At 27.6% G+C, this 19619-nt stretch overlaps 1 protein-coding gene across 1 annotated transcript in view; it reads right to left on the bottom strand.

Moving 5' to 3' along the window:
• Positions 1–19619, bottom strand: part of LOC122268403 (protein RRP5 homolog) — a gene marked incomplete in the record, with an annotated part of 54312 nt that overhangs the window by 5230 nt on the left and 29463 nt on the right. Inside the window, 9 exon segments of the mRNA XM_071187848.1 lie at positions 335–418; positions 3777–4089; positions 4521–4767; positions 4903–5014; positions 7479–7562; positions 7635–7841; positions 11289–11382; positions 15502–15707; positions 17605–17721. Coding sequence (XP_071043949.1) covers positions 359–418; positions 3777–4089; positions 4521–4767; positions 4903–5014; positions 7479–7562; positions 7635–7841; positions 11289–11382; positions 15502–15707; positions 17605–17721 — 1440 coding nt within the window.

Here is a 19619-nt window from a genome sequence, read left to right as displayed (position 1 = left end):
TTTTTTTTTTTTTTTAAGGAGAGGGGAAGATGAAGAAATGTTTGTTTATTTTGATTGTTAAAAAGTGTCCAGGAAATCGACCCTTCCGGAAAAGGGACGTCTGGATATGGGACGTTACACTGTATAATGAGTTCTGTTTACTTGCAGCTTATGCGCAATAAATGAAACTTATTGTTTTTCTTAACTTTCTTTGTGTTTTCTTGTATTTATTTATTGTTATATATATACATATAAGATGTTCTTTGTTATCCTGCTAACATTTTAAAAAAATCTGAAATGGAAGTTACTTATATAAATGATACAATTATTAAAGACAATTTTAAAAAACACTAACCATGTTATTCATTAACCAAATATTTTACAGCAATTCATTCCAATTGATATCATCTTTGAGAGTAAGAGCAGCATCTTCAGAGCACTTGAAAAAAAAGTCATTTTTTAGTTATAGAAAAAGTAATACAAAAAAATCAAACATTTTTTAAAACAAAGAGCATAAGTAACGTAATTTCGTGGAGATACGCCGCGGCGTTATTGATTTAAAACTTGAAAATTTTGTAGGAAGGCGTATCTAACGGGGCAGCATATATAGTATTACAGTCGAACCTCCATTTAACGAAGTCGCTAAATCTCGATAATAAGTTCGCTATATGGAAAATTCGTTAAATAGAAAATCACCTTTTGAAATACTTAAATGACACAAAACAGGTTTCAAATTCATAAACACTAGATATAATTAAAATAGCAATGGATGCACCTTTATATTGTATAGTAGTACCTACTATTTATTTTAAAAATCTTAACCATAAAAGAAATCTGCATGGAAAGCAAGAATAGAGCAAAACATAATCCAGTGTTACACTATCACGCTACATGCATTTTCAACTAAAAAAAGCTAAATTTATGTATGAAACTATAGCTACATTTATTATCGAGTAATTTCAAACATACATTACCACATACGTTCATAAGTTTAATTACTACTGATAAAATCCGTTAATTTTGTCTGAGTTTTTCGTTTGAAATGCAAACAAAAAGGGAAAGGGATTTCACTGCTTTCTCTAGAAGTTAAGTGGTTTCAAAAATCAATTCAAGGTCATTTACCCCATAAAATGTGTTAACAAGTTTAAAATGTTCTGAAATATTTTGGGAAATAGGGCAAGTGGATTTCAAAGAAAAGTTCGTAAAATAGAAAATTCACTTCGCTATTTGGAAGTAATTTTACAAAGAAATTTTTAAAATGTTCTTGGTTCCTCGAAAAATTCGCAAAATGAAAGTTTGTTAAATAGGAGTCCGGCTGTAATTTTTTTTTCTTCTTTAAAAAATTTTGTTTTTTAGAAACCCCACTAGAAATTTCCTCATCATTTTTTCCACCTGTCACTAGAGTTTTTTTTTATTTTTTCATGCTTAATGTTACGCTAAAGAATGGTCAGCCGATTTTTGAGGGCACGGCGTATATACCAGGGCGGCGTTTCTCCAGGAAATTACGATAATATAATTAACTATGATTCAAGTCAAGATCAAATAATTTTGTTAAGTGCAAAATAAAATAATTTTTTTTTTTGAACAACCTATTTACGGATTAAATATGAAATGCAATTTTTACCATGATATGCAATTATTTATAAATAATAAATAGTAAGTTTCGCTTTAAATTAAAAATCTGAAATTAAAACAAAATCTATTTTCTGGAGAAACCATCTACATTAAACACATTTATTTTCTTCCAAAATAGAGAGAACAGATGTAGCTAGTAAAATTTGTTGGCATATCCCTCAACAAAATATGTATTAATGTGATGTTCTAAATTACGTAACATATTTGAAAAATTACTAAAGTTCAAGGTTTAAAAACTAAATAAAAAATTAAGAACTGCCTCAATTACAGATACCATGCACCAGTAGATAAAAATATCTATAATTTTATACTATAAATCCTAACGAATAGTATATCCTGCACAAAAACATTGAACAGGAATATTTTAAACCATTTAGCAATACCTGATGTTATATGAGGGTGATTCAAAAATAAATAATAATCTTTCTCATACATTTATTGATTAATATGCGCAAATTAAATTGATTAGATGTTAGATTGTGAAAGGTTTATGCAATAAACATCATAAATATTTTTCAGTAAATTTCTGATTTGTAAACATTTAAAATTTATTAGGTTGTTCGGAAAGTAATTTTACCTTTTCTTATATATAAAAGGAAATAAGACTTTTTTATAGTGAATAAATATTTTATTGAATTATATTTTTTCTATTCTGGTTCAATACCTTTTGTCATCTTTCTCGCAGCAGCATGATTCTGCACTAATGAAGTTTTTATTTATTTATTTTTGCTGGCAAAAAATCTAATTTAGTTTATCTTTTGTCACTAAAAAGTGAAATATTTTTTGCAAAGATCGGAACAATACTGTAGATTACTGCATTTCAAAAAATTTTTTTTTGAAGCTTGGGAAACAAATCACAAATGCAAACATCAATATTGCCTGATCGAAATAATGCAAATCAGTTTTGGAGCTGATGTACTGTCAATATACCTTTTTTTTTTTTTTATATAAATCGGATAATTTTTCGTGCTCAAACAGCCTTTGTATCTTTTCAATGTTAAAAAAGTAAAATATGCCAAAATTGCAGCTTTTTATTTTCCATATTTGAAAGGGAATGAACCAAAATCTACTGCAAGGAATGAAGCCTTGCTATATCAGTAGTCAAAATATTGAATTATTATGCAGCTTAAATGCGGAGTTGACTTTGAAAAAATTTAATTAAGTCTTCTGTAAGTAAAAAGGAAAATTACTTTCCAAAAAACCCAATATATATTAATATTTTAATTCAGTTTCCCTTTAATAATTATTAACTACATTTAATTTTATTATCTTCAACTCGAAAATACTAGCATAGGACCCACTTATAACAAGCCTACAATTAACAAAATTTCAGATTCCATGAGTGAATTAGAACAAACTCTTTGGATATATTTAGGTGTCATTTAGAAATTGTTTAATCATTTTCATATTGAAAACAGGAATAACCTTCAGAGAATACCAGCTAAATTGAACAACAGGCTAGCCTAATGTAGTATTTCAAGAAGATATGGAAAGAATTTTAAGGGAGCTTGAATATCATCAGAAAAGTGCCTGTATGGTTACAGCAGCATTTCTGATTTCAGAATCACAAAACATAACAAGAAAAACTCATTCCTGATACTAACCTTGTTTAAATTCATGCTTTAAATTCAGTAGTTTAAAATGATAAAAAGCAAAGATTTATTCATAAAAGCAAAATAGGAAATCATAAAACTCTTAGATAAAAGTGTAAAAATGTTGCAATACGTAAGCAGTACTAATTTTTTTTTTAGATGAAAATTAGGGAAACCAAAGTTTTGTAAAGCTACAAAATAGCGATAATTTCTCACTTCTCAATAAAAAATCTGAAATTTATTCATGTAAGTTGCTTTTTATGTTTAGTTATTTTTTGCACTAACCACAAATTTAGATTTAGCGAGCCACCGGGTTCGGCAAGCCCTTTTTTGTTTCCTGAATTCCTAACTATTTACATCTCACTGTCTTTAGTTTATATATTATACTGAATATTGCATTTATGCATTCGTAAACTAAAAGAGAGAGAAAATTATGCACCACTACAGATCATATTCCAGAAACTAGAGTACTTCAACACTACGAGACAACAGATATATTGCACTATTGCCAACCTTGACATATATTTATGTTAAAAGAAAAAAAGGCAAAAATCATAATTAAGTACTCACTGTATCAGAAACATTAGGTAATGAAAGTGGAATACAACCATTCTGAGGGATAGTGTCATTGATAACTACTTCAACTACATTTCCAATAGCAAAAGTTTTTCTAGCCTCATTAACTTTATGGTGATTAACACATCCATATTTTGAACATTTGTGCAACTCCACATTTCCAAACACATTACGGCCAATATTTACAACTATGCGAGAATTGAATACAGATTTTATATAGCCCTTTACAGTCTTGCCTTTCTCTACTGTTTTAGGACACATCTCTGGAGAAAAATCTTTGACAGACTTCAGCTTTTCACAGTATAATCTAAAAAAATAAATTTTGGAAAAATTTTATGATAATCAAACCATATTAAGAATCATATTAGATTTTAAAAAAATATATTAGTTTTAAAAAAATATAATGAAGTCATAGTGCAACTTTGGTAAGTTACACAGCACACACTCATTTGTCAAAATAGTTTTTACTAAGTATTGATGTTTCAATTTCCTTTGCAGTTATGAAGTATTCTTTAAAAAAAATCAAATTGTTTTGAATCAATGAGTTTAAAAACAGGTCACTTCTAGTGGATTTTGTGTGCATGGTCGATTTTTGGAATCATCAATTCAGTTAAATTCAATAATTATAGGAAACAAATAGTAATTTTACTTCAGAAAGTTCATATTTAAATAAATTTATAATTCGAAGGAAGAAAAACGATTTTCTTTAAAATTTTAATAAAACAATATTTTACTAACCTGGACTTTCTTAAAGAAAGGTAACAGACTTTTTTATCATGATTCACCTCTAAAACATGGCACAAAATAAATTTGAACCTAAGAAGTTTCTCTATTACAGGTTTAAGAGCAGTGTAAACATCTTGAACATCTGTGAGATGCACAAATCCAGTATAACCGTATGGCAATTTCAAAACTAACTTTCTATCAGGACTTCCAACAGTTAGTAAGCCAACAACATTTCTTCCTGTATCAGGCACAGAAATTTCTGAAAATATTTAATTTGAAAAAAAAAAAACATTACATTGATTTATAAAATGTTGCATTATACATCAGTTGCACACAATGCATTAAGTATCAGTTAGGATTTTAATAAATAAGTTTAAATTTTAAGGGTACAAACCTGGCCTAGCTAGATTTATTTCATCACATTCATCGGAAGATGCTAAGTGACTAAATGCAGTAACAGTTATTGATTGACCAACTTTGAATTTCTTTTTCAGTTTACGAAGAATCTAAAGTAAGAAATTAAATTTAACATCATACCTGACAACCCAGAACAGAGTTACAGATATTTCATTAAAAAAAAAAAAATGCAAGAGGGGAGGCATTTAAAAAGTAAAAAAAAATATATTAATTTGCACTGCTTAAACACAAGCATACAAAAATATTTTTTTAGTTAATTAAAATCATCTCTTTCTGAAAATTATACTTTTAGAATTTTAAACGAAAATTCAGACAATATCAAAATCAGATAGTTTTTACTTTAACACACTGGTCAGTTTTGGAGATTGCTCAATTTGTGCCACCACTGGTGCTTGAGAAGTACCACACACCACTGAGGCCTAGTGAGTGAAAATTAAAAAATCCAATTGATAGAATAGAAGCTATGAGGGGGTAACAGGTAACATCGATCTGTTCATCAATGTGTTAAAATAAAAACTGAATTTTTTTTATTATCATTACATATAATAGTTAAAACAACCATAATATTTTGAACTGTTTTAATCGAGATTAATGAGGTACAAGCATAAAATTTATGCTGCTTTGATTTCAGATATTTAAAAAATCATAAGTATGAATATTAATAATTTATAAAAGAAAAAATATTATTTTTAATACTAGAAATATTAGTTATGTAAAGTGAATAAAATAAGTGAAAAAACTAAGATATAATCAGATATAATTGTGTTTCACTGTAATGTAACTGAATGAAAATTTTCTAATTAAACAAGTTAGATAGAATTCTTTCAATTAATTTTCAAAAACTCAATGAATTTGCAACAATAAATAAATGGCAAATTTTTTTATTTGATATATGAAATTTCACTATTCATTAGTTAATGATAGACTCAAGCATAAAGGTTTAGCTAGAATTAAGACTGGGCAATGTAATAAATTTTATATCTTGATATATTGTCTGTTAGACATCGCGATGTTCAACAGATAAATAATATGTTCAAGAATTATCAATTAGAAATCTTTAAAACAATCAAAAATAAATAAAAAGAATAAATCTATAACTAAAGAAAATGTTAATTCTAAAAAAATGCTTCTTTAACTTCAATAGCATTGTTTAATTTTTTTCAATTAAAATAATGAAAATGGATTGACTTAAGACTGATGTCTTTAAGTAAAAACAAACACTAGCTTTATTTAATTTTTTTTTTAAATTAAAAATGACTTTAAGATTTATTGCTTAAAAATAATAATAAAAGTGTAACAAAATAGGTTACATAAATGCATTAAAAATTAAAAAAAAAAAAAAACATAGAAATGTTCACTTAAATAAAACATTTTTTAAATTATTTGTTAAAAAAAAAATGTGCTTTTGAAATATCAGTAGGCCTTTTTTTATTTAAAATAATAAAGTTGTATTGATTAATGGTCAAATGGTCTTAACAAATGTAAGTTTTTTTTTTATTTATTTATCAATATTTCTTTTTAAAACTAAAATTGACTAAAGACTTATTAGTATAAAAATAATACCGACTAGCTAACAAATTATAAAACGAAAACATATTGAAAAATTTTTAAGAAATTTTTTAAAAAAATACTATAATAGCACTATTGTTAAATTATTGAAAAGTGTTAACACATTGATTAACTTTTGATTTAATTTAAAAAATTTAGATGTTTTAACTAATAGCCAAAATAAAAATAATAAAAATGCAAACTTTGTTTTAATTTCCTCAAAAATAAAAGTAAATTTAATAATTGTAGTCTTTTTAAATTAAAAACAACTAACGATTTATTGATTTAAAAATAATCAAATTCTGCCACATTATACTTACTTACATTAAATAAATAAAAACTTTTTATAACTAAGTACACAATACATAAATATGAAACATCCCTATTAAATTGTATCGCTTAAAATGAAATACAATATTAATGAAAAAAAATCAATGAAAAATAATTTTTTTATTCATAATTTCTTTTCATTAATAGATTGAGTTCAGAACAAAAATTTAAGATAATAGCGATTGTGCAGCAATAACAAAATAACATTAGGTCTACTAAAAATAATTGACAAGAAAAGTTAATTCCCAACAAATAACAAAAAATATGATGAAAACAATACACTATAGAGATGAAATTTCATTTCAATCGGAAAATAGTTATCCTCCATTATAATAAAAAGCTATATATGAGAAAAATCACTAGATAAATGGGTAAAAATAAACGATAAAAAAAGCCAATCGATATTAAATTAAATATTAATCGTTCAACTTTTTAAATAGAATTTTTTTTAAATAGATCATTGTAAACATTTAAGATAACTGTTCAATTTGTTAATATTTATAAGAAATAATCTTTAAGTAGCTTAAAAAAATTAAACAACTCTAAGAAGAACTTTATTTTTCTTTTGAGAAGCTGCTTTATATATGAATAAGTAATAAAACTGAGCCCTCTGCTTAATCTGTACCTTTTTAAATAATGACACATAATTTTTTTAAAAAAAATTTAAAGGCATACCTTTGGATTTTCTGATATATTAACAAAGTCTAATTTGCCCAACTGATAAGGAGAAAGCCAAACTAAGGCAGTAGTATCATAAACCTAAAAAAAGTATTACTTAATTAATAATAAAGAAAATATAAAGTTTACAAAGGAAGTTTAAATTTAACATACCTTGTTTAAAAATCCTATGAGAGGTTTAGAAGAGTTCAAAAGATTATCTGAAGGAATGCTTGAAGGATTTATTAATGAACATTCAAGAAAAGAAGTTGCGTTTCTGTGACTGATAACCAAATAGTTTCGCTTGCGTCGTTCAAATGACTTCAAAACATATACTTTTAGAAGCTGTCCAACAGCAAAGCTCTTGAAAGGAAATTCGCCCTAGTTAAAATTAAAAAAAAAAAAAAAACAATAATTTTTTAACATCTAATAAAATAATTATTATAAAAATTGGAAAAATGTTTTAAGAGTACCAATTATAGCATTTCCAAATTTTAGAACCAAAATTTAAAGATTTAATTATAACTACACAACTTTATTTTACACAAAATTGCTAAACAGTAGAACTAAACAGCTACATTACAAAATTCGTATTTAATCTTTCAGCTGTTGACTCTTAAGTCACTTTAAGGTAAGACCTGAAAGCTTACTATTTCAGCGGAGTGATTTTTTTTTTCTCAATAAAGATTTTCCTATAGGTATATTTTCCGCTATGTTGAAAATCGGGAAATAAATGCGGCACAGGCAATTGAGAAAAAAAAAATTCAGGATATTTTTTTCACATTTATGAGAGGATTTGTCTATCTAGCTAATGGAAATTAAGTTCAAATGTCACTAACAATGAGCATTTCAAATACCACTGTAATTGTTGTCTGTATCCTTTGTTACTGTTGAAAGAAATAATGACTTTTTCCTGATTACACATGAAGTACAGGTCTTCCTTTTATCTTTTTAATGCATATACTCTCCTACTATTCTTAAATATATTATTTTCCCCTAAGTATGTTGAGTTTTAAAAACAAGTCAATGAGGAAGAATGTTTTTTTTTTCTATCTTAAAATTTAATTAAATTTTTTTAGGGACTTTAAACAGGGTTGCCACTCAAATCTGGAAAAAAAATTCCCTGTGTTTTCCCTGTACATATTATACACAATATACTAAGAGGAAACAACAATTACTGCGCTCTTGTGTTAGCTATAATGGGCTTACCTCATTTATTAGTTTTAATTGCTGGAAAACAGCTGAACATACTTAAATAATGCTATAGTAAATTAAATAGTTTAGTATAGCTGAAATATGATGGTTAAATATTCCATAGATGAGATTCCGAGTGGTCACCATTTTTTAAAAGATAAAAACAAGAAAACAAATTCCCTGTATTTCTCTAGTTTGTTAAGAAAAAATCTAAATTCCCCGCATTTTCCCTGTTATTTTAGGTGATTTTTAAATTCCCTGTATTTTTCAGGTTTCCCCTGTTCTCTCTGTGGAGTGGCAACCCTGTATTCAGGGTTATATCCCAATTTTTAAAGATTATTTATTGGTCTCTGATTAGGAGAAAATCTCATCTACAAATCAGTTTATTCTTTGACAATACACAGGACAGAGATAGATTAAATACTTAAACTTTCATCAAATGTGAAAGAAAGAAAAAAAACAATATGGTAGTTTATTCAATTTCATTTCCTTTGCTATTAGTGAAAAATACTTAGTAGATGCTTTACATTTATTCTTTAGATAACAAAAGCTTTAACAGTAAAAAAACTGGCTGTTTTACGTTTGTTTCTGATTAATATGCATATAATTAGCACACTTCAAGTAATTTTGAATAGTATTTGAATAACATTAAACTGAATTTAAAATACTCAAAACAAATTAAGGCAGTTTTGAATAAAAAAAATTAAGCATTTTTAATCCTCTCGCGCCAACTGTCACCTATACGCGCCAGCAAGAAAGGCACTCACTTCCGGGCCGTTTTCTAGTTCACCCCCGGCCGTCGCCCATTAGTGCCAGTGTCCTGGAACATTTAAAAAAAAGTAATATTTTTGCCAGAAGATGGTATTGTATGTCCATATGGTTTCAGATACATGTAGATTTGACCTTCTACTCAAAATGAGAGTAGTATGACTCACATACACGTGGTTTTTAGGGGGAAGGAATGAAGGAGAAAGGAATGTTTCAGAATGTCTTTCTTTTTTGATGGCTCTTTAAATTCGTAAGTGGTATTTGTTTACAGTAAGCAGGGGAGGTTCCCCTCCCCCGCTTCAGCGTTGAGTATTTCGATTTGCGGTCCAGTTTTTAGTGGAATGTTAGTGTCTTCAAATTTTTCATACGAAAAAAGAATTTTAAGTCATATAACTAGTTTTCAGATGTATAATGTTAAAAGTTTAAGTACATAATGAAAATAAATTGTGTAAAATACACATTTAAACAAGAAATAATTTAAGTGAATAAAGTATCTATAGAAATATATATATATATAAAGCATATGCCATTTAAATACTCTACAGAACATTATTAAACGCGTTGATATTTCAGTAATTTCACGGATTTAGGCTTAACAGCAAAAAAAACCCTCCGGCCCTGGACACACTTGCGAGAGAGACTGCCCGCCTCAGCGATAAGGGTGCGTTTGCGCTTCCCATCGCGAAAGGGGTAAAGGCTTGAGATAGTAGGAAGCCTGTTAAAAATGATTAAACGCATTGATATTTTACGGCATACATAAGCTAATTCAAAAGGAGATAAAAGTGCAAGCATGCTGAATATGAAACGATTTTAACTATATTTTTAGTCAGTGAGGTTTTTCATGAATGAATCATTTATAACAAAATATATATATATCTAAAATCACCGCAGGATGCTTGATGAGTTAAAATTTTGTTATTGCTGTGAGTTTTTTCTCTTTATCCTCAACAAATTATCAGTTTTACAACACTCTCTCTTTGCCATGATAAAATTAGACATTTTCATTATTTTGGAAATTCCACAAAGACAAAGGTTGAAAAAGATATTTACAGCTACAATCACACCTGGTAAATTTAGAATTGAATGGTAGGAATAGTAAGTTGCTTCATCTATAAGGTTTCACTATCCAGTTGACATAGGTTTCTGTAGAAAGACTTGGGATAAAAAACTCAAATGATTTCAAACTACAGCAATGAGGACAGCTTGAAATGCAGCAAGAAGATTGAATGTCAAAAAAAGTGAATTTTTTTTTCTATGAAAATATATTAACAGGGTACATGTAAAAATTAGAACAAATATTACCCAACCATGACTAATCACCTACCTTCTTTTAGGGCTCATATATTAATGGCCATGGCAGGAATGCCACATAATTTTGACTACCATCAGACGACATAAAGCCCTTTGAGGTGGTACCCCGTTCTCATAATTTCTACACCAGAATCAAAGAGAGAACTTACAACTATGTCTAATTTAACATGCATCATACATGCCGTTTGTTTTGTCTGCTGCCAAGATAAAACTCATAACCCCAACTGTCCGCCAAGCGGTGTGTTACATCTTTCTTCCATTAAACTAAATTTTTACCTTGCGATAGATGGCGCAGTGTGCGCATCTGTAAGGATACATAGCTTTTCTCTTCAGTCTTTTGTTTGTTGTCGTTTCGTTAAGTTTAAATAAAAAACACTAAAAAATATTGGCTCGCACTTATTCATTTCAAACCAATAGCCAAAAAGATCCCGAGATACAAAACGGTGTGAGCAACACTTTATCTGCCTAGGCCACTAAAGCATTTATATTTTAAATTAAGAAGAATGGCTAAAAAATAATTAAAATACAACCAATTTCATAATTAAAGACACTTACTTCCTTGGAACACCCAGTACGAGTAATATGAATCCGGCCTTTCACACTACCACTTACAATGATATTCAATTGATGTGCTGTAATCTTCTTAATTCTACAATCAAAATATCAGCGTTAAATTAATTTACTGTTAAGGCAACAACAAGTATAAAAACACATTTATTTAAAGGTAATAACTGATTACATCATGTATAGTTACGACTCTTTAGAAGAAAAAAAATAATTTAGTGATTTTTAAATTAGCTAATACTAATTTCAAATAAGCTAATTCATTCGAATTATTTATAGAACCATATAATAAAATACTGAAACAAAAAAATTTTGATAAGATCTAAAAACAAGCTAAAATAAAAAGGTTAAAATTTTATATATACGTTGCAATAAATTTAACTTTCCTACAAGCACAATTACTTTAACTTAATTTTTTTAGTGGTTTTAGGACACAAAGCAAGGAGGAAAAAAATACATCCTTAATAAAATTTAACTTAACTAATATCTCATGCAGGAACTTTTTCAACACAAGAAATGCTACATTCAATACTATTTCTGAATGGAATGGAGATTAAACCAACAATAATCAAAGTGACTACATAAACAGTGAATACAATTTTTTCTTGGCTAAGCTTACATTTTTCTTATTTGCAGTGGATATTAATTATATAAGTCCTATCTTTCTATGTATCATTGTAAGCGTATAATATAAAGTGTTATAACACTTTCACTAGTTATAAGATATGAAAAAATTATTTTTTTTTTGAAATTTATTTAATTAGTCCTAAAAATCAATTTAAAACACTAAATTTGATATAAAAAAATCAGGAAATTCTAGCAAATAAATAATCACAATTTATCCACATTACTCGAAATGGCAAAATTAAAAAAATAATTAATTAACGCTCCTTGCACAGTACCAGAATAATGCTCAGTAGCATGAATATAAAAATAGTGTATTTTTAGGTTCATGCATAAAAATACAATATTCTTTGTACTTCTTCATAGGACTCATTCGAGACTTTAAAAGAGGGCAGGATGCTGGAAACTAAAATGAGCACATTATTCTCAAATAGCAAGGCTAACTGTTAAAAGTTAAATGACTCATTCTCAACTTCAGATAAAAAAAAAAGTACAAACATTGGATAAATGTAAAAAAAAGGAGTTTTTTCAAAAGAGACTCATAAAATCACAATATTCTTTGTATAATCACAATATTCTTTGTATGAAGAATATTATCACAATATTCTTCATAGAATTCATTTGAGAACTAAAAAAAGGGTATGGTGTTTGAAAATGAAAAGAGCACATTATCTTCAAACAAAGGTAAGTTGTTAAAAGTGAAATTTTTATTTTCAACTTATTTCATATTCTCAACTCATATTATTTCAAGGCTCTTAACTCTTTATTTTAAAAAAAAATTTAATTTTCGAATACAACAGAAAATCCTAAAAAAATATGACTGCAATAAATTTGAACATACTAACAATCAGTTTAAAAATGAGTAAAACTCTCATATTTTAAAAATCATGAGCTTTCAAACCAGTCAACAAAACCAGGTAGAATTTCATGAAATTGAGCTTATCAAAAATTAATAACATAAAAACTTGATTCTAAATTAGGGAATTGTAATAGTAATATTTAAAAAAATTTTACTTTGAAAACGATATTGAAATGACAAAAAAAGATAAATAATTGTAAAAACTGACAAAAGTCTTAAGATTTTCGGCCTAATTCCCTCCTCACAGGTTTGTTTATTTATATTCATAGCTGCCAACATGGATAGGAAAAAAAAGCAGATTTTACAAAATATAAATTTCATGATAATTGTTGCATAATGAACTAAATACTTTAAATATTGGGAATTTTAGGGATTTTTATAGTCATCAAAATAGAAAAACTGTAATATTTTCCAGTAATGATTGTCATTAGATATGCTTGAAATGCTATGTATTATGTTTACTCATAATTTCAAATATTTATATGCATTTAATTCATCAAAGATAGTTAAAAGATTTTTTAAATTAATTCAAAAAGAGAGTTCTGAATAAAAATAAACCGAGCATTTTGAACAAAAAAAGTATTGAACTAATTTCTATAAATGAGTTTCGCTTCATTATGTATTAGTAATACTAACTTAAATATTTAAGCAAGCAATAATCTGTGCAAAAACTCTAATTCAATAGTGAATATTTTTAGGAAACTTCCTCAATTTTAGGGAATTTTCTAAAATGTACAAAACCAGGAGAATTTTAATTAAACCAGTAGACCAGGTAGTAGTAGAACAAAAGTAGACCAGGAGAAACTGGCAAGATCCAGTAGAGTTGGTAGCTATGTATATTTAATCGATGATCATAGAAAATTACATCATAATGGGTGTTGCCTCTGCTACCGAATTATTCTTGAATTTCACCACAAGCGTTGGTATGGTACAATTAAACAACTACACTTTCCAGGCATCTAGTTAAAAGGAGATGTGCAGATGACATTGTTTTAGTTCCTACGACTATTTAAAATGTATTAAAAACCATAGATTTTTTAACCCCTTAAGAAGCATAAAAAAAAAAATTCAATATCCCCTTTATGAAAATCCAGTTATTTAGAGTATGGGTACTGAGGGAGTGCGCTGAGTTATATGAGGCAACACATTTTAAAAAAAATTATGCATTCAATTTGTTTGGTTTTTAAAAAAAAATAATTTATGTGTGTGTTAATTCAATACTTTTCCCCCGGCAGGCAACCACAGTCTATTTTTTGTAATCAAAATAGATACGGATATGAAAAAGAAAACATAAGGAAACTTACGCTTATAAACAGTAATTTATTCTTAATTAGATAATTAAAAAAACTCAAAAAAATTTTTACTTCAGAAATTAGTATCAATGAAACAATTAAGTAACTATGTCAGTGGGATGATTGTGCTTGATGGTTCAGAGCCAGTTTCTTAACACTCAGTTCAATATTTTTACATGAGGTGAAGGTGCAAGTCCCCAAAGCACGATTTCGAGTCTATTTTATTTTTCGTGATTAGATCCATCACAGTACTGAACCATAAGTAGGAGGAAGGGAAGGCAATTAAAAAAATTTAACGATAGTCCACACTTCAAAGTATGATCCAGACTGATGTTACCTTGAAGTCAAAATTCTGTGAGACGATCACCTTTTCAAAGTTTCCTTAAATAAAAAATCAAATAATTCCTCCTGAATCTGAACCTCTGCTGTTTCAATATTCATAAAAGGGTTCATAAGGAACTCGCAGAGACAAAACATCTTTAAGAAAAGTCCATGTGCAAAGAGTCAAGGTGTTGATAATATTCTTATGTATCATCAGATGGAATTTCACCTTTCTCTTTCCAGATCTGATAAGATTGGAAATCGGCTAAACTCATTCCAAGTAAAATTCTGCTTCCACATTTTTTTTTAGAAAGGCAAAAATAATTGATTCTGTAGTGATCAAATTGAGCTCGTTACCTTCAAGTTCTTAATGCCATTAAATTTTGCAAATAAATCAGTCATGTATGCAACTTCTATCATAAATTTTAGCAAAATGTCTCACAGAGCTACATCTCTGAGTCTGAGGAGCTCAAGCACATAGTCGAAAATATTCCAAAACCTATTGAGACAGGCACCCTTGCAAAACAAGTGAATCTTGATGTGTAGTAGCAAGCAATTAAATTCTCCGTTGTTTTCTCTTACACAGCTGTATGAAAATCGATCGTTGAGAGCATTTCTGCAAATTTTGTTTACAACAGGGATAATTTATTCCAATGACTGATGTAAACAGTCGCTAAGATTTTTTCCGAATAAATGCTGTCTGTGAATCACGCAGTCAACAGCTAAAATTTCCGATACCTCCCTCTTCAAAAGGGCAATTAACTAATATTTCCTAGAAGAGAGAAGGCCTCAGCAACGGTTATCATAAACAAGAAATGTTATCCTTTAGTAGTTCAAATGTAATGACATTCCTTGTATCTCCCCCCATTGCACAGATTAGTAGCTCGAACACAGTGACATATTTCTTATTTTACCTCCACTGCATAGTCTATTAACATAATTTTATTTGGGAGTTTTAAAATTAAATTGGAATAACAGAACATGCTCAACGGCCACCCTTACCTCCATAACATACCGACAGACCCACAGCATACTAATTATATTGCAATATTGATATTAAATATTTATAAAAATAACCATTATTTTACGAAATACCAGAAATTCATACATTGCTTTGTAAGTTTTCCCCTCAGAAAAAATAGGGCTAGATATGTTTTGAGTAGAAGACTCAGCATTTAGATTTTTCTTATTTGAATCTTTTGAAGCAGGTATACTTGTATCACCATCTGTCACTGTCTTAGAAGACTTTTGTTTTGTGTGTTTTAGAGATAGTTTCTCCTTTTTATTGGAATCATGATCTTCTAGCTTTTCAGGCTAAAAAAAAGAACAAACTTTAATACATAAAAATGAACCCAATTATATGAACATGTATATAAAACTAACTTTTAAAATATAGAGAGACAAATATTACACATTTTAACTTTAAACACTTTTTTTCTTGTACTTACCCAATAAAGTAGGTGGTTATTAGGAGCATTTAATGTGTTTTATAATTTATTGACATTTTAATAAAATAAATATAATGCTACACAGAATTGAAAGATAATGAAAAGACATGATATTCTTATTTATTATCTTGGTCTTGCACAATCTAACAATGTTCAAGCATAAAATAAAAAATGGAACACCTTAATAACTTTTTATGTAATGATCTGAATGATTTGACGCCTGAACTTATGGATGATAATGAATTGACAGGAATATGTTCTGAATGGGGAGGAGTTTTTATATCGCATTTATTGAATTCTGGAATCAATTCTGGTGGATGAATTTTCTAATGAATTCTTCAATGACAATAAGCTTTTTTTCTCTCTTAAAAAATTTCTTAATTTCAACAGTTGTAAAGACAGTTAACATTTCTAAATAATGTTTCTCAGCATTCATTGAATATCAGCATTAACTTATGATCACTAATCTACACATTCATTCTTGTTCTCCTCATTGGCTAATAAAAAATGTCAGGAACCACAAATATGCATGGAATAATTGAGATCTACCTCTAAACAAAGATATATTAACAACAGATTTTGGTACAGTTGAACCTTGATCCATCATTCCTGCATCTTTTGTTTTCCCATGTGTATAGCCTTGTTTTTAGCGGTCTCATCAGAAATGCTATTCTTATAATGTTAATAATATTCTGTCTAGATTGTTTTGAAAATTAACTAATTCCCATGTCTATTGTTCAGGAATTTCCCCCAACAATTAAGAACATCGAAGATCTTTTTTCGTTTTGAGAAGAAAACCAGTAACTCTTGATGCTAATGATGGAGATAATAAGGATTTGTTATAGTTAGGGTAAAACATGTTAAACAGCATGCTTGATATTAATGTATCAGTTGATAAAAAATTTGTAATTTGCGGTGTAATAAGTTCAGAAATAGTTGGAAAAGCTGAAGAAGTACAATAGATGGCAAAATGAAATCACAAACAGTGCTAACATTCGCCAAAGGTTAAGAAACAATGAGCTACGTTCTACATTCAAGCAAGCATACAGGAAACATTTTACTAATGTCGAAAATTTGTTATTTATGTTGAGAAGAAAAGAAAGCGTTCAAATTAAAAATAACTTAAAAAAATAAGTGTGTTCATTCTTTTGCATCAATAGTATTTTTGTATTATGGTCAGTATGGTATAGTTTTCATTATGGTATAGTTTTTTAATTATAGTTCTTTAATTAAATTATTTTACACTTATAGTAAACTTATTAATTTTAAAATTCATTATCTCTTTATTACTTTTGTACATTTTCAAGTCATTCAGTATTATTTAATTTAGACCCACATTTATCGGTTTCCCGAATCTGTCGTTCACAAAGAATGGCTCAATGAAAAACAATCGATTAAAGTTCTATTGTATATGCATAAACATAGATAATTTTTTTAAAAGAATACAGTTTTATAACCATCGTTGAACAGCTGACTCAATTTTCGTATATGACTACTAATGTTCAACTATGTAGCCTTGTAATTTTGATACAATCCAGAAGACAAGGAAACTCCCCAGTACCCCCAGAGGTTTGATTTGTAATTGGAACATGGAGGACTTTGAGACTCGACAGATTTAATGTGCATCAGTCACCATTTACTATACGGGGAGTCTTCATTCGGCAGGGATCGAGCCCACAACCTCTAGGACATGGGCCCAGTGTCCTACCTACCAGGCTATCCTGGCCTTTAGGTATACAGTTAGTAGAAAGGATGAAACTTACATTTAAAGACAGTTTCAGTTTCTTCTTTAATGGATTACAGTATATTACAACACATCTGACAGTCTGCCCTATGTAAAAAATTGCTGTATCTGGAATGTTTTCCGAGGTTACAATTCCCTAAAAAAAATTAAAATAAAGTGTTAAAACTAACATATAAGCAGAAAACAACACGGGATAACATTTTACATTTAAACAAGATAAAAAAGAATAACCTATTATATTACCTATATACATCAAATATTTATACGGATTTTTTTTAAAGATTATTTTCTTATTGATTTAGATTATTAAAAACTTCAAAATTAATTTCGAATTATCTTTTACTTTCATTATTTAGTGAAGGTTTTAAATTTGTGACAGCCTTCACCTCTTATTTAGATAATTTGGTGTACAGTAAAATAATTTTTTCCCCAAAACAACAAAAGAAATTTCGAAAAAATCAATTAAAACTTTTTTCCACTAGGTCTTAAATCATGTTTTTAAATAACAAATTATTAATAATTTAACATTATGAAATCAATCAATCAATCTTACACAGGGTTCGTGATTTTTTTGATGTTTCTAAAAAAAAAAGCAGATTTTTTTTTATTTAAATCAGATTTTTGTTGATTTTTATTCAAATACACTGAAAGAACTTTAATTTATGTTAAAAAGCTCTGCAAATGTTTAATCAAAATTAAATTAATATTAAAACTATATTTTAGAAGCTCTAACTTACTAAAATAATTTTTCATTATAATACATAGCTTTGAATGCATAGCAACCATTTTGAAACAAATGCATGATTGAAATTTAAAGACTAGATGAAATAGAGAATTAAAGAATACTTTAGTGGTCTGTCTAGGTTTTTCTGAGAGGTACTTATTTTGTGAAAATTTAGACATCATTTATAAAAATTAAAAATTTTATTATAAATATTAACACAAAAATATGGATTTATCGTTTCTTACGTTACACAAAATTAAAATTTCAAAAATTTTGTGAAATTATTCTACCGTTTTTCCTAAAGTTGAATTTGTGAAGGTGCCGCTAAACGCTTCCTGTACTTTAACTATTAAAACAAAGTTTCAATTAGCAAACCAAAATTTTAATTTAAAATTCTGTGTCTTTTTTTCCCCCTCTTGATTTTTAAAATGACAAAATAAATGTAACAGATTGTGTTTATAAATATAGTCATTCATCAAAAAATAAATAATAATTAATCTATATATTTTTATATTAAAATATTCATTTTTAATCCTATATCAAAATAGATAAGTTAAGGTAAAAAATTTTTTTTAAAAATCTATTTACTTATTTGAATTTTTTTTTCCTCACAAAATTTCTTTATAGAAAATCTGATAATGTCAAAGATACTGTAAACATATAATGAGAAAAAAATACCAATTAATAACCCTACTTCTTCAAATAGACTTTGAAAGGGAAGAAATATACTATATCAGGAAAAAATTATCTAAATTCATCAGCCTTTTTTTTCTATTTTTTGCATATTAGGGTAATTTCTTTTTAATATAACCTCAAGCTTCAGAAATATACATTTTCCACCAATAAAATATAATGCAGATTTTAATTCCATGCCTTTTTAATCAAATGGCAAAATTTTAATTAACATTATTTGCATTTTTTTGAGAAAAAAAATCATGTTTATTAATTACTTTCTACAGCTATGCGAGTCCATATTAAGACAGTATTAAATGTTTACTTTCTGTACTTTCAAATGTGTTGGAATTTAACATACACCAAGAAAGAAAGTAATTTTGTCAACTAAAATTAATTGATGCAGCAATTTATTTAAAATAAATTTTAAAACCTTGTAAAGAAAATAATAGAAGTACCAATAATTTAAAACTGTTTTTTAACTTTTAAAATCAATATATATATATAAAATTATCAATTGATTTAAATCAATGATTTTTTAAAAAAAAATCATTTGATTTAAATCATGATTTAAATCGTGATTTAAATCAACGAACCCTGCCCTGTGGAAATAGTAGTTTTAATAGTTTCTTTAACAT

This window comes from Parasteatoda tepidariorum, chromosome X1 (assembly GCF_043381705.1).
Source record: "Parasteatoda tepidariorum isolate YZ-2023 chromosome X1, CAS_Ptep_4.0, whole genome shotgun sequence".
In the NCBI taxonomy this organism is placed as follows: Eukaryota; Metazoa; Arthropoda; class Arachnida; order Araneae; family Theridiidae; genus Parasteatoda; species Parasteatoda tepidariorum.
The sequence above is the reverse complement of the archived record's forward strand: the minus strand, read 5'-3'. Positions and strand labels throughout refer to the sequence as shown.